Source organism: Rhyacophila brunnea, unplaced genomic scaffold (genome assembly GCF_057557595.1).
Source record: "Rhyacophila brunnea isolate RB1 unplaced genomic scaffold, BYU_Rbru_1.0 scaffold_13, whole genome shotgun sequence".
Lineage (NCBI taxonomy): Eukaryota > Metazoa > Arthropoda > Insecta > Trichoptera > Rhyacophilidae > Rhyacophila > Rhyacophila brunnea.
The window spans coordinates 7,908,845-7,935,435 of NW_028232785.1; the positions used below are offsets into that span (position 1 = coordinate 7,908,845).

The 26,591-nt window shown below is 36.7% G+C and overlaps 1 protein-coding gene across 1 annotated transcript; it reads right to left on the bottom strand.

Moving 5' to 3' along the window:
• Positions 1-254: 254 nt before the first annotated feature.
• Paip2 (polyA-binding protein interacting protein 2) lies at positions 255-16,186 on the bottom strand. Its single transcript, XM_085941727.1, has 7 exons — positions 15,819-16,186; positions 12,059-12,876; positions 10,471-10,549; positions 8,618-8,781; positions 6,242-6,458; positions 5,100-5,710; positions 255-1,928 (listed from the first exon to the last, which is right to left on the bottom strand). The coding sequence occupies exons 2-7, from the start codon at positions 12,146-12,148 to the stop codon at positions 1,575-1,577; spliced, it is 1,515 nt and encodes a 504-aa protein (XP_085797853.1). The 5' UTR covers positions 12,149-12,876; positions 15,819-16,186; the 3' UTR covers positions 255-1,574.
• Positions 16,187-26,591: the final 10,405 nt, after the last annotated feature.

A 26,591-nucleotide genomic window follows, 5' to 3' on the forward strand; every position in this document is an offset into this window, starting at 1 on the left:
TGTGTGCACACTAATAAAATATTATAATATCTAAACTTTACTTTATATATAATATATATGTATATATACAGCTGAACTCACTTACTTTATATGCATAAAATTTAATTAATTATACTTTATTTCTACAAAAAAAAAAAAAAACCAATCCATTATTGATTATTTTACGTAATTTTTAATCAATTTCGATTAATAAAAAAAAGGTGCTTTTTCAATAATAATTATTCAATAAAAGTCTTATATTTAAAAAAAAATGTCCTCGTTTATTAGGTGTCCGTTCGGGGTAACTTTGAAGCAACGGCAAATGTTTTTTTTATATACACAATATATTGTATAATTACTATACACACACACAACACACACTGAGGAAAACGTACGGCTCAAAGTTACCCCAAAAAGACAATGTACTACCTTAAAAAAAATGTTTTTTTTTTTGAAAATGCGTATACATGAATAGTTTAGACTTTAAAAAAGTATTTTTAATAGAAATCGAAACATTGAAAACTGACGCATCGCGCAAAGAACAACTTTCATAAAAACACGTCGCACGAAATACGGCGTTGTGCAAACATTACGATTGTCAGCAAAATCCTCTAATTATAATTAACAAAAAAAATGATTATGGATAATAATTCGGTATACACTTAAAAAACAAAATAATATGATTTAAAATGATATTAGATTTAATAAACTTTCACTTAAACGGACTTTCAAAGCGCGTCTTAAAACCAGACATTCCGTTCCCTTGTGTTTGATACAGTTTTCATTATAAATAAGCCGTGGAATCGCCTCTCGATGGTTAATGTTTTGCGCACGTACGAATATTGTTCAATCTATATCAACACGAGGGAAATAAATATCATACTTTCGGAGAATAATATAATTTTTTTATATCGGTCGCTTGTATCGGATATAGTCACGTGGTAATTAACAGTGCTGCCACCACCGACAAGTCTAAAACCTCACAATACAATATTCCGTTATGCATTCATAGATCAAAGGACGTAACGATAAAAAATTTACATTAAAGGTATTTTTAGACAGCCTTGATGTCCTGTCCGTCGCTTACGACACCTGCAGGTACACATCACAGGTGTCGGCACTTTGCGATGAGAGCTCGCAATGCGAAACATAGAGAAATCATCAGTATGACAAAGAGATAATAGAATAGAGCAAGGCGTGATATTCACACGTCACGAATGCCTCAATCAGACTACGGCGTCCTGAAAGATCGCTAAATACCATACAGCGGAACCGCACGATACTAGCGTGACCTAACAAGACTCAAGACCGGCTAAGGATTCTGTCCATGATATCCATACTATCTACCCGAGGATCAGATATGAACAAAGACGATCTAACGTAGTTTTGTCAAACGTCGATCATCTATGAATGCACAATGACATCGTCGACACAAAAGGGAAAATCAAACGTAAATGTATATAATAAATCTACCGTGCTATCATTTTTACACCCAAACATAATTTCGTCACATTCATTTTTAAATCCATTATTGTGTAAATAATCAACCAAACGAGAATTCAACGTCTAAATAAAATCCTCTCCTATTGGTTGAATTACTTCTTAGCTTTCCGATTGCCGCCGGCGGTCATTTTGGCAAAAGACGATGTCGCATTGCCTTTGTTACTACTGGCCGTACTAGAATTGCTCTCTTTACTGGCGCCTCTCTGCTGATTGGTCGCGTTGGATTTGGCGTTAGTTGCGTTCTTGGCGGTCGGCGTGGTCTCTCTGGACACCGACGAGCTGTTGCTGGTGGTCACGGGGGGTTCTTGTTGTTTATTGGCGGCAACGGGTGCCGGGGCTGCAACAGCCGCAGCGGCCGATTGCTTAGGCGGAAGATTGGCACGGGCCGCCGCCGCATAGTTGAACACAGCTGGCGCGGCCGGGACAGCCGGGGATGGAGCCACTGGCTGGAATTAAGAAGAATAAATTATCAACATTGTATATAATAAAGATATAAAATTAATTTTAGTGGATGTCGTCGGCATGACATATATTATGCATGTTTGGATGATGACAAAATGTTTCGATCGAAATCTCATTCAGAAAACGACTCTGTCTACAGTTCAAACATTTAACGAAGACCCTACCTCGACACTCGACAGACTACTGAATGCAAAAACAGGGCCGAGATATTTTTAAATATTCCTGTATATAAAGGTTGAATTTCCACAATCTGGATGCTTCGTCAAGCACAATTTCATGAGTGGTTGAAATATTTTTAGCCAGTCTGCTACAATCCCACTGTCAAAATCATATTCAAAAACAAGCAACCCTCGGTGAGATCATTTAGGAAAACGCTGTCTTAACCCTTTATAGGGCAAAGGTCGAAAACGGTTTATTTATCGACCATCTCATTTATGAGCTATAAGTCATACACTAAATATGGAAATATCAACCTTAGTGCGTCAAGACGTTGTCGAGAACGTTCTCTGGTTATGAAATAAACCATATAATATGAAGTGTACGTCAATCGCTCGCAAAACACTATTTCAACGATTGGTCGATGTATCAGCCATTGCGCGTTTGCGGTCGCGACTCGACAAATTCGCGAGTGACACTTGACTTTGCAAGTCATTTTGTTCCCATTTATATTATGTGTTGTGAAAAAAAGGTATGTACATAAGTATTTAATATGCATTTATTTATCGATTCACATTATATTTTTTACAAATATTTTGTGATTGAGTACTTGTTTCATCATTCTATTGCCAAGCGGGAAGTACATAACCTCAAATTTGCAATTCGCACGGCTGACTTCTAGAATTATTTTAAAAATAAAAAAGTGGCTTAGGCAGCTGTGTATAGTTATATTTTATTGTGAATATAGTATACTATCATAAATAAATTTTAGTTTTACTCAAAATATTTGGGATCGGAAAAGTTTTCAAAATATCCGCGAAGAAATGGTGTTTTATTGTTAGTTGTGACATCAATTGAATGCTAAAGTACTAAATTACTATCAATATCGCAACTTTCATGGGTTTGTGTTGTATTATATTTGACTGTAGAAGTAACATAATCATCAGCTGTGGTCTATACACTGCTGGATGAAGGCCTCCCTCATCATACTCCATTTTTCTCGGTCATTTCGTAATATGGTAATGTTGTAGGTCGGCAGGTACTGTTACGATAATATGTTTTATTTATTTTCAGTTCATGAGTAAATCTAAGAAAAAGAGCTGTCGATGTGCTTATTGTAGTACGGGTAGAGAGCCAAAACGCATATCTTATTTTTGTAAGCAATGTAACGTACCGCTTTGCATACTATGTTTTGTATGTAAATTTTGTATGTACCTACGTAAATGGTTGTAAAAAAATAAAAAATGAATTGTAACTTTTCTTATGATTAAATAAATAATATGTACAACCATTATTTATTTGTTTTATTTGAAAAAAATTGATAAAAAAACCATCATAAATTATAGTTTTACCAAATTTCTGATAGATATTTTTTATTTTTATATTGAAATTGTTTTAAGATATTAAATATCTGATGCAAAATGATAGAGATCGGTTAGAAATGAAGAAAATAATGCTTTGCCCTATAAAGGGTTAACCCATCGCGCCCTCGGTGGTACAGGATGCAGGACATATAAAAAAAAATAATCATATTTTGATTTTTTTTAAAGTTCAAGTTAAAATTCATTTCATGATGATAGTTATTTATATACAGTTCAGAAATATTTGATTTATAAAATCTATTTTTATTTAAATTTGTCAAAATAATGATCAGTTCACTAGGTATGAGGTGTTTGAGACAGTAAAAAACATAAAATGGCCCTCCATCTTCTAAATACCTTGAAGAGTATTATATTTAGCTCCAGTTTTAGTATATCTTCCTTTTATTATTTACTTCTAACATGGACTTTTTATCTATGTCATTTTGTATAAAAAAAGGCTAAAAAAAACCCAAAAAACCATATTTGACATGTTTTTTTCATTCCACTTACACACAAAGTTTACTTAAAATGTAAATACTTAATAGAAAAATTCAAAACCTATAAATATTTGAAAGATTTAATTGAATTGAATGAATAATACATGAGTTATATCAATTTTAGTAATCAGTGTGCCTCTTTAAGTGATCCTGAAAAATTAATTCTGTCTGAAATGGGTTAAGCCAAAAATGTTGAAGAACTCTCTTTTTTGCAGATAAAAAAATATTTTTAAGATGAACAATCAAGTAAAACACGCATACATGCTAATCATGCTGTGACACAAAACTGTAAACTTCGATGATAGTGCTAGTTATTGCACATACTTCAAATACAACATAGTAATCTTCATTTATCCGCAGCATTCATTGCATTTGAAGATAATCAATAACTAGCACTACTATCGTAATTCGCTATTTAGTGCCACAGTTCGAACATAGTCAGCCTTGTATAAACGTACTTCAAATGAGTAACGCGAATCATCATTTTCTTTTTGGGGCTGCCAATAGACGATGAAAATAATGAACTTGTTCAATACCAATAAAACCACACGTAAATTGAACTACCCTCAAAATTCCTAATATGAAATGCGATATACGGAGTCTTATAACTGCAGTCATGGACTCCGAAGGCAAGGTAACGGAAGGCAATTGATGTCTTCCAAATGTCGTGTTGTCACCGGATGCTTCGTATTTCTTGGACAAAGCACAGAACAAACCCGTCAATCATCCAGAAACTGCGGATAAAGGAATGGCTCTCGACAATGAGACGCAGTTTGCAGTTTTTTGAAAATATTGTTCGGCACGGACCGGATAACCTGGAGACTGTTGGTTTTGGGTAGCATCCAGGGAAGACAAAACGGAGAAAGAGGATCGGCGCACTGGAGCGACCGAGTGAAGGAGTTGACTTGGGGCAACATTCACTCTGCCTTGGAAGACGCAGAGGATCGAGAGGGGTGGAAGGTCTTGATCACTCAAAAGATGAAAATATTCCAAAGTGATCATGATCCTCAACCATGAGGGAACGATCAAGACTAGAAGATCAAAACTCGTAACGAGAGTACAAATTTTTTGATATATGAACAACTTAACAACAATTGAATTTCTATCATTCATATAAACACTAGTCAGAACAAATAATTACCTTCTCCGCTTCGACAGGCGTGGAAACCGCCGCCGGTGCAGGCAACGGGGGTCCCTGAAGGTCGACCGTGACGCTGACTGCATTACGGAAGTCGTCAGCCAACTCAGCCACGACCTTCGCACTGGTCTTGACCTCTTCTTTAGGCTTAACTTCAGTTTTTTTAACAGGCGGTGCCTTTTCTTTATGAACGGGCTTATTCTGTTTGACATTTTCTTTCGCTTTAGCCGGCTTTACACTGTCCGTATCGCTCGGTTTAACACTTTCATTATTTCCCTTTTTGGCGCTGTCAGCTTTCGTCTTTCGAGTAGCGCTGATAGCGGCATTACTGCTGGGTTTCGCGGGAGGCCTGTTGGTTTCCGTTCTCGACGCTTTCGCTGACACCTCCGTTACTTTGACGACTTCCACTAAAATTTCCGCTTTCTTCGTGTCTGCTTTGACTTCTTCTTCGCTCGTTGTTTTGGATTCTTCTACGGCAGTCGGTTTGTGCGCGGCGTTCTCTGATATCGTTCGCTGCGGCGTGTGATTGGCCGGCGACGTCGACGACTTTTGGGCGTCAGATTCGGAGGAGAGCGGGGAAGGGGTGGAGTTGTCAGGCGAGGGGCAGTCTATTTCTAGAAATGGAAAAAATTATATATAGCTCAATTAAACTGCATCTGTTGACGTAAAGCAAATGAGTATTGGGTAATGAATAGTTATCATCGATGTGAACTTAGGTAAGTAAGTAAATTAGAAAAACAATCATATCGTATAAACTTATATAGAATTCAGAATGATTCAAAAGTAGGTCAGCAAGTATTTGCTCGTAAGTATCAAGCCATACCAATCAATATCAGATCAATGTTCTTATTGAATCTAATAATATTGGAAAATTACTATATGTAATGTTCTACGAGCACCTAATTTTTTAATCTCAATAATATACGACCATCTCTTTCCGGGGCAACAGCTCACGGTGAAATGTGATATGTAATAATTACGTAAAATTGTCAAGTATCGATACTTATCTTTCAATGTCACCTATGTGTTGATGAAAAGCATCAAGGTGACATTTCTCGATGGATCCATACAGTCGGTGGAAATCATCATGTCTGCTTGTGTAAATACATGTATAAGATTGCGATATATGACAGAGCAGTTCCTACCAGGTGTGGAAGAAGAGGGCGCATCAGCGGATGTGGTGGGAGGTCCGAAAGTGGGGACGAACTCGGCCGCCAGCGGATTTAGCGTAGACTTGGAGATTTGCTCTTCCATGACCTCACCCCCCGGTCCCCTCCCGCCCTGTAGCGCCTCCCTCTCGTCAGCCAGCATCGCCTCTATGCATTGCTCCATCAGGGCTTCTTCTTCCAACTGTTGCATCACCTGAAAACAATAATAACAACGTTGAATTAATTAAATCATTTCTGCTATGTTTTTAGTGTAGTAGAACATTGATTATGCGGGTGATATAACACATTTGGATGGCACTTTACAAGGAGAACTCGCTTACGACTATACTTGGTTAAAATCAGATGTCCATATTTGATGCTTGATGAGTCATGACACCCTACGAAGACTCAGAGCAACTGTATACTCAGTGATACACCCCTGTTACAGGCGGGCTTCTCCCGGTGTAAAATAATCGTTTAGTAGTCATAAGTCGAAACGTAACCCTGACCTCTAGAAACGGCTTCATAAAACATCTAATCTGATTCCTTGCTCAACTACGTAAATTTTTTTTTATTCATAAGTAAAGGCCTTCGTCCGGTGTGTGAAAATCACATACTGGGCAGAGGTGTAATTAAGATAAATTTAATTTGATTTAAAAAGTTTAAATGATGATGGATGAGAGAGATAATTTTAAGACTAAATATAAGTATTCATATATAATAAATTTTGCCGCGCTTGCCAACAACATTAAAATCTCCACGCGCCTGCGCCGGGGTGGTCCTCGTGATTCGTCAAATCAAAAGCATCACGCGATAAAATTTGTCCAATCACGAGAGTCCTTTCTGCTGGACGGCGTGGGTACGGGGAATTTGAAAAAGAAAGTTAGTAAGCGTCCTTTGTAAACCGTGTACGGACCTGCGTGACTAATTGTAAAAACAAAATATGTAACGGACTATAAAGTAACGTTGTCCAACCAAATATTAAAATATATAACGCTAAGACCGCACGAGAAAGACTTAGTGTTTTATTTAATTTTACCAACATATATAAATCCTTTTTTTATCTTTTTTTGTGAATCCGGGGTTCGATGGACACCTGAGCTAGCCGCTGGAACCCCGGGCATCTCATCAGCTTCAAAAACAGATGTTTGCGGCGAATAATGGTTGTATAATTTTAAGAATCACACATAAAAAGCCGTGTTAGACCTGGCTTGGCCACGTGCTCCACATGCCTTAAGAGAATTTGAACCTGGCTTGCCTGTTCTAGAGTACAGTACGCACTTGGTAATCCGGCGTTCACCAATCCGGCACGTCCAATAGTCCGGCATTTTGCAACTCAGCTCTCCTGCTCTATAATCCGGCATGTTTCACATTAAACTACTGGATTACAGAGCGGAGAGCCGTTCGCTCGGCAGTTAAGTGCCCGACCTTGACAGATTATTTATTATTTCCTATAGAAATCCAATAATCCGGCATTTCCGACAATCGGGCATAAGTGAAAAAAATATGGGTGCCGGATTACCGAGCGCCTACTGTATATACGGCGTGAGGTAAGGTACACTGGAATGATCAGGAAAGCTACAAGAAAACTGGTTAGTGACAGGGATTCTTGGAAGTGCCGTGTGGTGTCCATATGCTCCATTGATATACTACTAGATGAGGAGTTCCCATACAAGTGCCTTTTTAAAATGTACCACAAAAGAAGATATTACGAATATCATCTTATAATATTTCCTTGTAGGTATAATGCGTTAAGACCGTTAACATGGATTCCCGAATTTCACCCGTATTGCCCTGGCTGTAAAACTAAATTTGCATTCTTGGAATAGTCACCCTAAGGGTGTCTGCAACCCAAAGCTTGCAAGCTACCAAAAATTCATGTCTGGGCGGACAGAGCAAGTCGTCATGCACTGACTATTAGTTAGAGTAAGATGCAAGCTAGATCGGGCTTACTCATAATTATTGCCAGGTCGTTTTCGAGACAAATATTAAGTGAGCTTATATCGAGTTAAGTCCGCTGATATTAAAACAGTAAGTTTTAACACCGGCCGAGTCGCTGAAAATCAGGCGTCATTTTAAGAAGCATATGATTCATCCAGTAATATATCAATGATATGCTCCGACTCTGTTGTTAGCCACTCACCGTAAATCTTACACTAAATCAAACATATTATAATCACAATTTTATGCTCAGACGTGATATCGAAGTTCACAGCTTTAAAGACAGCCACTATATCAACCAGATCAACGTGGGTGCATTCATGACTAGTGAAAAACCTTAATTCATACTTAGATTCAATGAGATTTGCAGGTGCAAAGATGGTAAAAAATGGTAAAATACAAATTATATTATTTGCTAATATAAATATTGACCTGTTTGTCGAACTCTTCTTCATTCTCCATCCACATATACTCGGAGAAGTCCTGGGCGGGCACGGGGATGGGAAGAGGTACGTTGCCGCCGGCTTGTTGCTGGTGCTGAACCGCAGGGGGCATACCGGCAGGGTAATAGCCCGCAGGGGGACCTCCCACGAATGCTGCAACGCAATACAAATTAACATTAGCATACATATACGAGGGTTAGCCGGCTCGAATATCACAACTCGCCTCGTGTGCCTGACAACCATAAATCAAAACTTCCGAGACCGGCCGGCCAGTGTTGCATGACACAACCTTGCACATCTATCTAGCGAGTCGCGCGTAGCCTTCGAAACGTATTGTTATTTGAATGTGGTGATCGGCGAGCCGGTATAGGAATGACCAATTCGTAGATGTTTGTTTGTGACTTCGGCCCTCCGACTCGGAGCCCGAGAAGGATGCAACATGTCGATTGCAACAGCCAGATGTTTTTTTCAGACGAAACAGTTGCATTCAATCAATCTGCGGAGCTCCATTTGGTAACATGTGATTTGTTGTTTCGTTAAATAACGATGACGTCACATCGACGTATTTAACACGTTTTTAGGTGAAACGAGTTCTGGTATGCTAGCCGGCTTAGATGCAAAGCCCACATTGCGCGGCAGTCCCTTTTAACGCCACATTAGGCTCGGTGAAATAAGATGAGTCTCACACGCCACTTGTGTTTTTCCAAGACCCTACTATTCTGTGTGTTATACATCTGAAATCTTCACTTATCGATTATTCGAGGTTGGTTTTCAGTCACGATTGTAACAAAAATATATATGGTGTCTATCTATCTACCTGCCGAGAAAATTAACCGGTTCATTTAGTGCTAACACTGCGACTGACGCGTTTGGAGTACTTGGCCATTAGATATAATTAACGTGTTATTTAACACGATCACTGCTGACCTGTTAATGAATTTTTAAAAATCATGTTAATTATATCTAATGGCCAACGAACGCAAAAGCGCCAGTCGCGGTGTCAGCACTAAATGTCGTAAAAATTTTGCGAGTTATCTCGTCCGACTTTAAACTCAAATTACTAGCCACTTTCGATTGATTACAGAGTGACATCTGTTTGAATAATTATGAAATACTAGGCCACAAATTATCGGTACAACAGTGATTTTAGTAAGGGCTTCACTTTACATTCAACGTGTGTCGTTAAAAATCTGCAACCTGTTAGATACTGCCATAACAAGGTTAAAGGGAAACATTTGTAAAATAATCACATAAATGGTGACATCACGACTAAACTTATAAATTCAAGACCTTCACATGTATGAGCTAAGTAAACCCTACTTAAAAAAATTATAAAACATGAAAACTCACCTCACGCAAGTGGAATATATCAATATCGAAAACAATTCCGTTATTGCCCTCCCAATCGGCATTACCAATGGCAGGTTAGTTCTGCATCTTTTGTGGGCAGTGTCCTGCTGCGACTCAACGCAATAATTCTACACCCTAACCCGAGTCACGTCTTCTGTGGGCTCTCTACCTTATCTCCTTAATTGTATACAGAGATCTTGAACAGTCAACAACAGTCTTGCGTTTAGTTTCAATAATTAATTAAACGCTCTACGCTGGCTTTGCCGTGTGCTACATATGCCCTATGGGAGTGTGAATCATTGACCGACTGATGGAATCTGCATCTGACGTATAGAAGCAAATAACTCTCCCCTACAGATAGATTTTGTGTTTCCTATCCGATGGTAATTAAACTTTCCGAGCATGAATCGATCCTCGATCGTTTCCAACCATTTGTTCAACATTGGGACTAGTGAGACACGAGGAAAGAAGAAAGGATAATTGAATACTTACTTGGCATGTGGGCGGGCTGCGTCATCATATACATGGCACCGTTTCCTGGTGCTCCACCTTCTGGCATCGCACCATTGCCCTGGAAAAAAAACACTTATTTATTATACATTCAAACACCTCAACCTACAACCATTATTTACATAATTATTATTATATGGATAAAGGATTATGGGTATCTTACTAACTGTGCCCATATGTTTATTTAATATTAACTATAAATGCATTGCACTGGCTAAGGGTGGAGGCAAGCTGTTAATATCTGACATAAAGAATGCATACTAAACTTTGTCAGTCATACGTATTAGTTTTCATTGAAGACTACAAGTTGCTGATTCAATTTAAAAACACTAACCAGCACTATCTGCAAATTATATTCTTAGTTTAATGAAAACAAATAAGAATGACCGACAAAGTATATCGTGCACTACTTATGTCGGATCTTAGCAGTCTACCTCCACCCCTCGCCACTGATATGAGACGTCTAATTACAAAAAGCGACAAGTCCACAATTCAATATTTTCGTGAAACAACGTTTTTATGTTTCTAGCTTCAATTATTTGTTTTAACGTGAGATTTTTTTTTCCGTTGTATTCTATGTCGAAATTAGAACCAAATGGCAATTCGTTTCAGCCGATAAACTCTTAAATGTAATAAATATACGCAAAATAAAATTGGACTTAGCGCTACTTGTACTTCACTTTTTAATTTATCCCGCATAAGGCACATATTTCCGTGGCACGGTCATAAGTTTACCAGATGCTACAGCATGGGAGACGCCCTTTTCAATATTGAACGTTCCCTTATTGGTTGACTTAAACACGCGCGAAATCAACCAAGCTAAATAATATGAAAAACGGACTTGGCGCTTTTTGTAATAAATCGAGACATAAAATATTTTTTTTCGTAGGGTTATGTCGCGTTTTGGAATTTATAGATCGATTAGATTATTGTGTAAAATTATACAAAGAACATGTGCGTATTTTTTTCTCGATTTTGACCAAATGTGGACTTATCGCTTTTTGGAATTAGATGCCTCATATAAGGTCTTTTATCAAAGACCAGAACCATGTGCTGTGCTGCATGCAATGATGCACTCCTCTGCAAATGTCCAGTCTGTCTATCGAGCGAGTGACAAAGTTTAAATACTTAATGACGTGAACTTTAGTCCATCCAGTGAACTCGGCATTTACATGGGCATGGTGAAGTCTCTAATCAACCAAATCATAGCAGCGTTGGGATCACCGCTGCATGACTGTAACACGTTGCGTCCGACCCAAGGTAAAGCTTGGATTCACAAACAGACAAGTCGTTGATGGATGTGATCACGAAGGTAGGCTTTACATGGCTGGGACACCACCTGAGAATGTGACACTTTGCACCCGTGTGGCAAAACTGCACAGGTACCGGCACTATGACCATTCCTGCAACATTGCTACAAGAACAATCAGCTACACTGCTATATTGAAACCGCTTAACCATGAGTATGTGTATGTATTAGATAGATTTCTTCCCGTGTGCAGGATACTTGACACATGATAAAACAATTCAGTTTGATGCTTGAATTTTAAAGAAATACAGTCATAATCACCTGCCACTGTGGGTTCATCTCCATTCCATTCATAGGGGGGCCCCCGTGATAAAATGGCGCACTGCCCGGCGCTGTGGTGGGGATTTTCATTTTAATTTAATCTATTTATCACCTCCGGTAATACTCGATAATAACGAAAACCGCAAAGAAATAATAAATATTAAACGATTTTTTTACTACGGTGGCGATACTTTCATTAAATTTTTCAACTCGCCACACACGATTGAATATATTCGAAAAAACGATCAAATAATTTTATACGACTTCAAAATTTCGCTCTGAATTTAAAATGTTATACTTTTTATTTAAAGACGAATACGGCTATCGAGTGAATAATTAAAATTAAACACAGCCGTTTATATTTTTATTTGTTTAGATTAATCGATTGAATGTTTCTTTTTTAAATAATAATACACAATTCAATTGACGTTAAATCAAAACGATTACTATTGAAATATATTACTTTTAATTCTTATATTACTTAATAAGAATTCGTGAATTATCGAATAATACTAGTTTTTAAAAATAAGTGCAAAATAAAATAAAACACACTTAGATTTAAAATACAACTTGATTTGTTAGATTCACAGTTAGCGGAGGACCGGTGTCGCCGCGCCACGAAAGAAATAATAAAAACAAAAGAAGAAGGGGTCGACGCGCTTTAACGTTGCCAGATTCAAGAATGGTTTAATGCGGCCGGATATCTTCTGCCCTCTGGCGACACTGGGGAAGCGTAGATGCTGCTCGATGAGATCCTCTGTTGGTTATTTGAACTCATTTCCGCTGGGCATTCAACATACCGCTGACATTTCAGTTATCTGGAAGCAAAGAGAACAAGAATTAAGAGAATACACGAATGGGTCTTCACAGATATAAGCGCGATTCGGCAAAGAGAAAAATAAAATATCAATGTCCCAATACGATGGTAAAGGTTGAGCCCAATGTTAAAATCACAAAAATAAGAGAAGTGGGTTAACTTCTGGGTGTGGATGTAAGAGGGTGCAATTATCGAGCATAGAAACACATGGGATAAACTATTTACGTCTGAATCATAATATGCATTAAAGTTTGTCAATATTTTAAAGGACTCAGCGGGCCTTGTGTTTGTTGCATTTTACAGCCTATCTGTGTCATCAAGTGATAAACTAAAACTGGCTTCAAAGTCTTGGACTATCAACTCGTTTTCGCTTTTCTATCTTATCAATCTGCTCTGAGGGGGATAAAAAATCACATTGTTTCCCATCACTATTTTTCATAACAGAGAATATAATCATAAGAATAAAATGATACAAAATTCTTTCGAAAGATAGATGTGTTTCTGTAAGACTTCGTCAGGACCTCATAAATGAGGATCGTAACCCGGATGATTTCACTATCCTTCTCTATCTCTCCCATGGTACTTCTGATTATGTCGATTCATCTGGAGGGAGCTCATTATCGTGCTATCCAACGTCACAAAATACCATGAGTTTTTCCACATCGTCATCCTCCATGCAGGCTATATGACTACAAAATTGTAGAGTACGGCGAATGCAAACGTAGGAGGGTCTGTTTCAAATCTGGAGTTAACTGATCATGGAATTGTCGGTTCATTTGGCTATCCACTATACTCTGAGCATCCGCCTCCAGCATATTTTAAATGCAACTACATCAGTGGTTCCCAAAAACCATAGTTGTGTTGAAAGTTATTCTTACGAGAGCGTGTCAGAGTTGCTACATTCATGAGCTCCATACATTCTTTGATGAGCTGAGCATCGTTAGTTTTGTCAAATCTCATCAACTGCGATAGGCCGGTTACGCAAAAAGTATGGATTTATTATCATGCATCGCAAACCCCTTGTTTAGTAGTTAAGAAAAAACAGAGAGTGAGAACACTGCGAGAGTGAGAACACTGCGACTTGGATGGCAGAGTGTGTTGGTACTTCTTGTTTGATATATTTATGAATCAATTTCAATGTCACCAATTACACATTTGCAAATATTTTGAATATCCACAGAGAAGCAAAAACGTTGAAATCTGATCTCATTTTATTCTCAGCAGCATATTTATTTACTAACCCAGCTGAAAATAAATGCAATAGTTTTTTCGAATGCTAAGATGGTTTTATATTTCACAGCTATTTTGCAGTGTAAATGTAAACCGTAATGGTACTATGTAGAAATAAACGAGGCAAAAATAAAATAAATGGCTGTCTTTGCCACATGGCAGGAAACTGCACCAAAATTGGAAATCAGAGTGCACAATTTTGATACGTCCTCTATTGAAGGCATTAAAAAGATAATCGATCGGTTACATGAATACATCTGCTTGAAAACCGATCCGATAACGTACAATACTTGTCGACCCAACATCACTAATTGCTGACAAGTTATGCGCGAAAAATAGGAATTATTCTATATCAGCCATGACTCCAGTAACTGATCAAAAGTGACTTTTCATGGTTGGGGGCGATCGGTGCATACAATCGGGGCAGTTTGGCGTGAAAAGAGACAGTCAGCACTTTTACGTGTAAATAGTTATTGTCATGATAGTTTAAAATAAGCACGATTGCCGACAGTAATTCTATGCACGTGCACAGGCGCTATTATATTAGGTTATATTAGGTTGGGGTAGGTTAGATTAGGTTTGGTCTAAAAAGAAAGTTATAAAATCTCATGACGGCATCTGCGGCACATTTACCATTTCTTTCTTCAGCGTATTTAATTGAAACATTTTTTTTGGTTCCATACGTTTATCCTGGATACAGCGGCAAACACATTTTTAAAATAGCCGATATACTGGATTATTTGTTAGTTTGGGTTAGTTTAGGTTATCCTAACAAATAATCCAGTATTTCGGTTATTTTCAAAATGTGTTTTCCGCTGTATCCAGGATAACCGACTAGTACCATTGAAACATTTTTTTTCGTATACCTATTACCTGTCAAAACAAAAAAAATCCGAGACGAAAATATGTTTTATTTTTTAGCCATAATGCGAAACAAACGAAAGCGCGTTCCAAATTTAAATTCGCGCACCAAGAATTTTAATAGTCAGTAGTAAGTGGCCGAATGCACCGCGAGCTAATTTTAAATTTCGAACACATTCGAAATTCGAAGACTCGTACAGAAAATCTTCACCTGACAGATGGTAACAGGAATACGATATGAAAACATTTATTAACCTAACAAATCGCGATGTTTATTACTGCTTATCTAAAAAGCGACCGGCCACGGTACACGTAGCAGTCTAGAGCCATAATTATTATCGATAAACGAAATTGATTACAATATAATAAAACGGCATACGAATGCATTCTAAACGCGAGAGCTACGCGGAGACAGAATTCGTTCGAAAACTACTTTCATTTCTGCTACGCGGGCCTCGCGACGAATTCACCATGACATTTAAGCGATTTGTTAATTATTCACTCGATATTTCGATCAATTTCAGAGAAACAAATTAAAATAATGCGTTATGTGCTGAAAAAATACGCACAAAAACACGTGAACATCGCATGTAGTAGACACCTTCGAATGTCACTTGTTCACAATAATTAGAATCCGATAAAATACCTAATACATTAAATATTTACAAAAAAAATCTATTCTTACAATGATTTAAGATACATTTTGTATTATTAAACAGTCAATAAGGTGGCGAACTGACATATTTTTATTGCAACGGCTCGTTTGTGTGTACCAGAATAAAAAAAATGTAGTCTAAATTAGATGTCCCATTTTAGTCTAGGGTTCATTTATTTATATATTTTTGAACATACCTGGTTTTCTGGACCATACGGCTGTGTATTTCGACGCCGCACGGCTGGTGCAGCTCGCCAATCGGCGACGGAAAACAAATATTTCGACGTAAAACAATTATCAAGCACGTGTCATGGGACGCAGACTTTAATCCGCACAGTTTATTTTATAAAAGTAGGTTAAGAACTGTCGTTGGTTTTGGCCGTTCGCGGTGGATTCGGCGTGCGGGTTTCGCTTTTAACGTGATTATTGGTCGATTCCGGTGTATTATGTCGCGTTGCGGGGCTGACGCGGGAATTTGTTAATGTTTTAACCTCACTATTTGAGTTTCTAAACGTCGGACACACGGGTACCGGAGTCGTGGCGCAAATGGCGTCCGCCGTGAAGTGAGCAGCGCAATTGCATTGCAGCTGTCATTGCGTCTTCTTCTTTTTCTAATAGGCTCTTTTGTTTATTTTCTTTTCGGTTTCGTTACGCAACGAAAGAGGGGAAAATATATAAAAAACTTCAATTTATTTATTCAATTCTGTCTCTCATAATTTATCTTAAAAAATAACTAAATTATCCATAAACAAATTTTACTATTCAAAACTATATTTCAAACAATTTCTTTGATTTCAAATTATTATATTAAAAATATTTATTTGAAATTCAATGATCTTTTTGTTTATTAATAATTTCTACCTAACAATAATTATTTTTCCCAAATTATTTTCAGGGCCAAATGTATATACTTACCTAGGTAGGTGGGTACCTACCTACCTATCAATGAATATTGTATTAGATAATATAATCAATTCAACACAATAATTAGGTACGTAGGTAGGTATTATTTTTTCCGAAAAGAAAATAAAATATAGATAGGTAGGTAGAATGTTATCAGATTCTTCTGGCAGTGCAGGCAACTCATTTAGGTGTTAGTGTTTTACTAATTTCAAATGACACCAACACCGTTCCAAAGTGATTATGTCATGGCCGCAATGCCAATGAATCTGTCCTTTTTTAGGTACCTACCAATAATTTATTAAGTTGATCCACTGGTAGACAAAAGCTTACCACATTATTACTCATCGTTCCCACATCCTTCCACAGAACTTTAATAAAAATATCATGTTCATCAATGGATGGTTTTTGTGGTCATAGTGCACCTTGGGCACCAGGTGGCCGCAATTCGACCAGCAGTAAGTTATCCACTCGCAGAACGATGTAAGTTTGGTGACCTATAAATGAAATCGCATTTATAATAATATGTCTTCCTTTTCCTCTGTGGTCTTTTTACGTCATACCCAGCTTGCACAATAATAATATATTATCAGCTCAACTTCGTTGCGCTAATCATATTCCTCTTATGTTTTATATTTTGCATATTACGTTAGATTAGCAACTCAAATTGGTGGCACAATAAAAATATCTTGAATTTAGGTATGTTAAATTTAATATAACGAGGGTATACTGACAGAACGCATTATTTCATTTTTTGCTGTTTTTCTGTTTTAAATGCCAAAATGTATACATTTTTACGCTCTACGTCCTGGTAAAACGCACAAAGGCATAAGATATAATGGTGAGAAAATAGAAACATTATTAAATTATATTGTTATTTTTTTATTCTGATAAAAAGCATGATAATGACCTAATGCGTTCTGCGTATACAAAATACAGGACTTGTAACATGTCGTATATTGTGTTTGCCATAAAGGTTAGTCTTTATAATGTAGAAAAAATGTTTTTAAATCATAAAAAAATCTATGTGGGAGAACGCTTTGAAAAATAAATTAAAGTTCTTTTTGCGATTATCTCAGAACTTATTTTAATGAGATAATGCTTTCTGTCAGTATACCCTCGAAAGTACATCTAGCGTCATTACTTTCATATTATTTACCCTTCACTTTTGAAGGTATATTCCCCATACACAGACTTTGAGTCCAGCGATAAACACCTGACCTGCAGGTATAAATTAAGGGTATTCACTTACGAGTTATTGCGAGCTGTCGCATCCACAAGTGGATAGCAATTGAAATATTACAGAAAACATTGGATGTTCCAGATAATTGCACTTATATAATGGTCATAGAATATAGAAAAGAGTGGGGTCAGTCCATTGAGAAGGTTGTTGACAACAAAATAAATTATTATCTGGGTAGGAAGAAAAAAATATATTCCATTTACCTAAATAATATGTATTTTTCAGTTTCTGGGGGGCGGTCCGGCCTCTAAACTAGCACCCTTCGTGTGTACTAATTATTTTATTAACAAATAATAATTATTATCAATTAAAAAAATAATATTTTTTATTAAAAATTTGATAGTGTCATCTATGATTATTTTTTAAAAGTTTTTTTTAAATATATTTTAGTCTATGATATAGTTTTAAAAATTTATTCATAGACATCTCTAGTTGTCTATATTTTTTAATCAGAAAATTTTATTATTTTAGAATGTCGCGTGCCCAATAATTCTTTAATTATGCTAGAATTGAAAAATAGTTGGCAGTTTCTTCACAAAGAAATTTATTAAACAATCAAACCAGTAAAATTCACATATTATTAAGTGGCCGATATTAATTCTATTAATAGGTAATAGGTACCTACCTCAAGTACGGTATTGATTTTGAATCAATAGGTACCCGGCATTATTATTTTTGTACGGGGTCAGTCGTTGTTGAAACAAAATTCGTTTCCGTCAGCATGACTTTTTCAGAATGAATTAATCTGAGGATAATTCAATTAAGTTGTTCGGGTAACCAAAAAGATTGAATTAATTTATTATAGTCAGTTTATATTACAACCACGCGTTGCTTAGGGGTGGCAAATGAAGGAACGAACGTGAATATTACAACTTTTGAAAGTGTCGACATCTTAGTTAAAAATAATTAGAAGATAAAAAGAACTTTTTTCTTAAAACGTTTTTAAATTTTCTGTTAGTGTGTTACTGTATTGTGAAGTAAATAAAAAACAAAAAGAAACAAACAAACAAATATAGAATACCGAACTGTTTTTTTATTAAACTTGACAATTCTATGTATTAATAATTTAGGACAAATAAGGCAATTATTGTCAACAAATCAACAAACAAATATATTATAATACTGAAATTTCATTTTTATTTCCATAGTAACGGACTTATTTATTAATAATTTAGTTGCTAGGACTACTCCCTTAGCAACCAATAATAGTCTTTTACTTTTTACGGATTTTTCTGAAATAACTTTCCATACAAAACAAAATTAACTGAAAATAAATTCAATTCTGCTTAAAGATGACTAAAAGTATTAAAAGAATGCATTGGCATCATGTTCTGATATTATATTCTAAAAGTTTCAAATATTTAGCTAGTCGGGAAGTTAGTTAATAATCGATTGCAAGATTTATACTGGACAAACAACCACCGGACAAACAAGAATACGAGCTAATAAAAACGTTGTAAAATATAATGGAAGCATTAAAAATCCTGGTAACCTACCCTATTAAGCCCTCAACAAGGCTATTAATTTAGAAGTTTTAGAGGGTCAATATTATGTCAAAATAATAATATGACGCTGAATATTTTGGCGTCGAAGATCTGGCAGCGAAAGTGGGATGCCTCCAACAACGGCTGGAACAAGTCATATTCGTTTTTCCCTCATGTAAAATGGCGATTGGAGATAACCAAATTGACTCGTGACCAGTTTTTGACTGGCCATGGTGGATTCTCTGCCAAGCTCCTTGAGCTTGGACTTGTCACCCGACTAATATATCCATGGGGCGGAGAACCACACGATGCAAGCCACGTGCTCCGAAAGGGATGAGATGCTCAAGTCGGTTCAACCAGTTGTTGCGCCCATCGGACGTCCGACCTGGTCGCCGCAAAGGCCAATTTTATGGCTTTACAAAATGCGGCGTTTTATTGCGAACGATCTCTTCACATAGTTTAATATGTCCGAATTGTTTTACCTTCGTTTTTACACATTATAATTATGTAAATTAATTACTTACAATCATTTATTTTTGTTAATTCTCCAATGGGGATTTTTTTATTATGTGGAGGCCCAAATGATCCTATTAGGATCGGACATGGTCAAAAAAAACCCAGTCAAAGCACACTTGCGTGGGTACGGTAGGCCCGCCAAAGATTCTAGCCTGACGGCCCGCTTCAGGATGTGGGGGCTATGGCCCCGGGTCATCAATTCCCTAAATCAACCACTGCATTGGATGAATACTGTAATAGCCGCTGGATCGACGTACCCATCGTCGATGGCATCAAAGAATTAGGGACTGAAAAACGTTCTGATGAAGCTAGGGAAGGCCTTCATTCAACTTTTGATCGAACTCATCATCACTATACTCCTCTCTCCCACATGATAATTTTATTGAAAAGTCTCTGTAAACTCAGATAAAGCATAGGACCGTTTCAAACGGGATACTGGCGTCGCGCTCGTATAATTATAATATATGAGGCCTTTGTATTCGAATAAAGGGGCCTTTGTATTATGTTTATGAACGCCCCAGAGCTAATGAGTCAACTCATAATTTCGCGTTAAAAATTAGAACATAAAACTGGCTGCGGTAATAAAAACAAGTGTATCGGCGGCTTTAAAATGTAGCGGCCGACGTTAAAGTGTACCGGACACGCGTTGACTCATTAGCTCTGGGGCGTTCATAAACATAATACAAATGCCCCTTTAATCGAATACAAAGGCCTCCTATATTAAATACGAGAGCGACACCGGTGTCCCGTCTGAAACGGGCCTTACTCAACTCATTTAGTGCTGATAACGCGACTGGCGCGTTTGAATTAGTTTGCCATTATATATAATTATCATGATATTTAAATTAGTAAGTAATTATCTGGTCAGCAGTGAATGTGTTAGCTTGTGGCGACCTTAGTCTTGGGTATCCGGTCCTGAAACATTACTAGGCGTAAAAAACTGCTGATGCTTTATATCCAAACGTAGGGCCTTGTGTTACGCTCGATTAAGACCGAGTGTGGTAAGGGGTGCGTTGGTTTGGGTAGGTCATTGTTTATGTTGCTCTGTGGTCACAAATATGCTAAATGATCAATCAGAGTAGGTAATTAAAGAGTATTCACAATAATTGAAATATATTGCGTATTGTCAAATCGTTTTTTTATGTGCAAGCTCAGATGTTATTAATTGTAGAGGGGGTGGTTTCAACTCCCCAATAACGTCAGCCCCCATTAGGTGGCCTTGGCTGCAATATATTGCAAATCCTTTCCAAACGATTTGATAATATTTATTTCGTGCATTTGACATTTTACCAATAGGTATAACCTACAAGCCCTACAACTATTGAAATGACAATATAAACGAAGAAAGCAAATCATTTTGTTTGCACGCTTTCAAAATCAAGAATACATAATATCGTCTCTGTTCTGGCAGAACACACTAATTGGAGAATACTAGTTTTCAGTAATTTGACTTTGAAGTTTTTAAAATGTTTGAAATGGTCTATCATGTGAGTTTATTAAGTAATTGTAAAAAGGATGACTTTAAAATAGAGACTGTTTACTAATTATTAAGAAGGTTTCCAGACGGTCAAGTTTGATATAAGGAACATTTTGGTATAACTAACTCAATATGTAATTTTTTCGAATTAGTGTCTTCTGCCAGAACAGTGACGATATTATGTTACTAAAATTTACGTATGCAGTAGCGAAGGGTGGAGGTAGGCCGTTAAGATCCGAAATAAATAGTACACACTAAACTTTGACAGACAAAAGTATTTGTTTTCAATGAACTAATACTACAAATTGCAGATAGTGAGTTTTTAAAATTCAATTTAACCCTGCCTTATCCAAGCCATAGTAGATAATAGTAAAAAAATATTCGGTTATCTATAAAATATCAAGTACATGGGGGTGTACTTCACGGGAGATGGCGTTTCGCAGAAAGAGCTCGCTATCCGAATGGGAATGGCTGGAGCAACATTCAACTCGATGCGGAATGTCTGGGACTCACGATTGTACACGGTCAAAACCAAATGCCGCCTATTCGACGCTTTCATTCTGACGGTGCTGCTTTACGGTAGCGAATCATGGCACCTTACGAAGGCTCAGAGCAACCGTATACTGAGCTTCGAAAACAGATGTTTGCGACGAATACTGGGTGTGCGCAACGCGCGTGCTTTAGGAGCAACGAGGAGATAAGAGAACGCACCAAGCAGCCTCTCATCACGCTGAAAGTGAAGAGGCGACGTTGGACCTGGCTCGGCCACGTGCTGCGGATGCCAGAAGAGAACTTCAACCTGGCTTGCCTGTTCTTCAAGCCGACCGGATTCCGGCGTCCTGGAAGGCCGCTAAATACTATCTACAGAGTGTATACGGCGGAGCTACGAGATGCTGGTTTAACCTGGAACAAAGCAAGAAGACTGGCGAGCGACAGGGATTCTTGGAGGCGCCGCGTGGTGTCCATATGCGGGTGCATATGTCCATTAAGGGGCGGATAGGGCCAAAGAAGAAGAATAATAAAATATCTATAATTATAATTTAGATATTTTATAGATAACAGAATATTTTTAATCGATTATGGTTTGGTTTAGACAGGGCTTAATGAATTTAAAGAAACTAACCAACACCATCTGTAATATGTATTCTTAATACACGTAAACAAATAAGTAGGTATTACTGAAAAAAATTGCACTATTTTTAGGCAGGGTATAATTGAACTTTAAAAACTAACCAGCACCCTCTGCAAATTGTATTTTAATTCAATGAAAATAAATAACTATTTTTTTTATTCAATGAATAATTCACAAGATTTAAGAATGTAACATTCTAATTATTGAACATATATAATTTGCGCCATGGTACCCTTGGGCACGGGGTTGGGAATCCCTGCTCTGTATGTATTATTATTGTCTTTATATTTTAATTAATAATATATAATATTATGTATAATCAGTGACTCCCTAGGCAAAAATAATGCTCCCCCTTTCATTTTACAACGTTTTGCTTAGGTCATATTCTTATTTTTTCCGGTGGTTGTTTGTCCGGTACAAATCTTGCAATCGATTTTTAACTAACTTCCCGACTAGCTAGACATTTGAAACTTTTAGAATACATCAGAACACGGTGCCAATGCATTTTTAAATACTTTTAGCCATCTTTAAGTAGAATTGAATTCATTTTTAGTTAATTCTGTCATGTATGAAAAGTTATTTTGATACCATTATTGTTTGCTAGGGGGTCCTAGCAACTAAATTATTAATAATAATATATACGTGCGTTACTATGGAAATCAATATGGAATGAAATTTCATAATTCAGTATTTCTATCAAGTACCTACAATTTTTTTGATCGTTTAAGCTAGTCAAGTCAAGTTTACATGATTCAACAGAAAATTTAAAAACGTTGTATATAAAAAGGTCTTTTTTAACTTGTACTTAATTATTTAGTTTGAAATTATTTGTAAATTCATTAGGTACCTTCTTACCTGTTATTTTAATTATTTTCAGCTATCTTAAGAGGTATTGCATCGAATCTCATTCCCTATTTGAAACGTGTTTTGCATACCTATTTACAACGTTAGCGAGAAAAAACCATGTCCCATACAATTCCCATGAGGTTCTGCCCAAAACGTTTCCGTGCCATCGACTTATGGAGCGTCATGAAAGTATTGGCCAAAACACCAAAATATTAAATAAGCCCATTTTCTACAACGACAGCGTCTTTATCAATAATTATGATATGTCACGTCTTGATTTATATAGCTAAAACAAATACGTCATTGAGCTAAAAGGACAGGCGATTTTCTTCAAAGCGCAGCAGGTACCTACTAATTGTTTACACAGAAAGTTCACAAAACTTAAACACTTCGATGCAGGACTGGATTTACCATAAGACAACCTACATAATAATTCCTTCCAAACCAAACCGCCCCACACTACAGTAACGTGGCACTACGTTTTTGGTGTAAAAGCATCAACAGCTGTTATTTACGCCCTGCAGCCCTATGTTCTAACTAGTGATATCAAGTCTCCCGACGCCATGACGTAATTGTGACGTCAGCCAATACACGTTTGAGGCAAGCCACCCAACACACACTGCTCACCATATATATTATTACGCTGAAACACCTATTTGTGTATGGGAACAATGAATAACGCCAGCATTTGACTAGCGTTATTTTCTCGAATGCTATTATCACTCCGGTAGTACGTCACAATGATGTCATATGACGTCATGTCGACCGGGCGACTACAACTCGTAAGTTCTAACATAAGGCCCCTGGAATATCTCAGGAGTAGATGCCCAAGAATGATTTTGCCACGTACTCAAGTGTGTTTTAATTGAGTTTATTGAGTTACTTGTCTAAATTTTATTTTTTGATTTACTTACAATTGTTTACTAACTAGCAATCAAGCGTATATTATGATCGAATTAAATCAAACACGATTGAGTTGGTAGCTGAATCATTTAGTGTACTTGGTTAATTAAATAATCGATGATTGCCAACGACGATCGTTAGTGACGTCCCTAGACAAAATGCCGCCCCTTGGCAGTGTCAAAATGCCACCATGCCATTTTTTATACAGTATTTTTTATCATCCTTTCTTGACTCCAATATCTAAGAAATGTGTTGTATGGATACATTACTAACAAAATATATATCACTAAATCTAATTTAAATGCCATCTATACTTCAATAGACAATATTGCGACGCCACGGTTTTCAGATACATTTAAATATACACCTGACAACTTTCAAAACTCGTGAGTGACTGGCAAAAATATTTGCATATATTAATTAGGTAAGTATGTAACTACCTATAATTCAAATATAATTCTCAAATCTGCACGTGTCATTGCTGGTCATCAAGGATGTGACGTCCAAGGACAACGGAAGTAAACTAGACATCGCATACCAGACAAAAAATGCATTCCAATTAAACATTCTGTTAATAAATTAATACATTTCGTTTCCAGCCAGTAACCTGAATTTTTTGATTGAGAGATATTTCCGTGATTACTAAGTTTAGGTACCTATTTCTATATAATATACCTAATTGTTCTTCTCGATTTGCCGCCCTTCGAGTAACTGCTGCCCCCAAGCGACGCTCAATCTGCCTACCCCCACGGGACGTCACTGACGATCGTTGAATCTGGTTGGATCTGCGAGTCTGTGTAAAGACCTTTAGGCCACGCGCATTCGATAACCACTAAACTTGTGGATGCGACAGGTTATAGCGTAATGTAAAAAAAACATTAAAAAGATTTTATTTTTAATTATAAAATAAAATTAGAATTTTAAAAACTGTTTTTTAATATATATAGGTATGTGTAAGTTTATTTTTTAATATTCTTATATGCAGTGGCGAAGGATGGAGGTAGGCTCTTAAAATCCGACATAAATAGTGCACGCTAAACTTTGTCAGTCAAACGTAGGTACTTGTTTTCATTGAATTAAGACAACAATAATATGTAGATAGTATTTGTTAGTTTCTAAAATTCAATTAAACCCTGCCTATCCAAGCCATAGTAGATAATAGTTACAAAATATTTTTTGTCGATAAAATATCTAAAATTATGCCATTAAGCCATGCATAATTTTAAATATTTTATAGATAGAAGAATATTTTTACACCATCTGAAATAAGACTTATTCTTAATTCAACGAAAACAGTTAAGTATGGCTGAAAAAGTGTGCACTGATTTGCAGGATGGTCCATAGCATACCTAAAATGATTTGGTTTAGACAGGGTTTAATTTAATTTGGTACTGTTCGGTTATACCGGAGGCAGCGGAAAACGCATTTTGAAGATAGCCGATAAACCGGATTATTTGTTAGGTTAACCTAACCAAACCTAACCTAACCTAACCTAACCTAACCCAACCTTACCGAACCCAAACTAACAAATAATCCAGTTTATCGGCTATTTTCAAAATGCGTTTCCGCTGCCTCCGGTATAACCGAACAGTACCTTTAATTTAATTGAATAAAAAATACTCTTCTAGAGTTCTATCTATTAAATATCTAAAATGATGTAGGTATGATTTAATGGCATATTTTAGATATTTTATAGATATGTAGATGAATATGTTTTGACTATTATCTTTATGGTTTGAAGTACGCAAACTGATCATCACCTTAGTCATCATCATCAATTTTAGTGTGTACAATTTATGTGGAATCTTAACAGCCTACCTCCACCCTTTGCCACTGCTTAGATTAGTATTGAGTATTGAAAATTTACAGTAAACTGTAATAAATTATAGTTTTTTTCCGAAAGCGTAATTCTCAACGTTAAAATCAGACATTATAATATTTGAATTTATAACTTTCGCTACCCCTGTACTTTCGGACATAGGTAGCGTTTATTACATACTCGCTGCGAAGCCCTCCTCCCGCAATGCGACTAAAGATACCCCCCTCCAACCCTCCGCTTATCTGCAATCCTACGTACGCCACTGGAAGCGCAGTCTCTTGCGTTAATAATAATAATATGTAACTTTCCCAACAATAAAGTTAACAGACCCAAAGATGGTGAAGAAAATATTTTTATAATATGCAAATGGAGCAGTGGCGAGATGTGGATATAGGCTGTGAAGGGCGGATATGCTCAGCGTAGGTCAAAATGGAGCTTTTATTGTATTTTCAAAGCATGCTCTTGGACATTCCTTAAACGTTGTAGATAATCTATTTATATCATTTTGAAGCCTTATTATTCTTTATATTTATTTTATATTTACCTAACCGATTTTTTTTAAACGGTACATGTTCAAACACGCACGTCAACATGCTATTTCTCCCTACTTCAATTGGATCAATTGGAATCTTAATTGGAGACCACCGCCA

What these genes read in the sequence shown, in the direction of transcription:
- Paip2 (XM_085941727.1), bottom strand. Translation starts at nt 12,148, where the DNA reads ATGAAAATCCCCACCACAGCGCCGGGCAGTGCGCCATTTTATCACGGG. An exon ending in AGATGAACCCACAGTGGCAG is followed by an intron (nt 10,550 to 12,058) that starts GTGATTATGACT and finishes TTTTTTTTCCAG; the next exon opens with GGCAATGGTGCGATGCCAGA. An exon ending in AAGAAGAGTTCGACAAACAG is followed by an intron (nt 6,459 to 8,617) that starts GTCAATATTTAT and finishes TATTGTTTTCAG; the next exon opens with GTGATGCAACAGTTGGAAGA.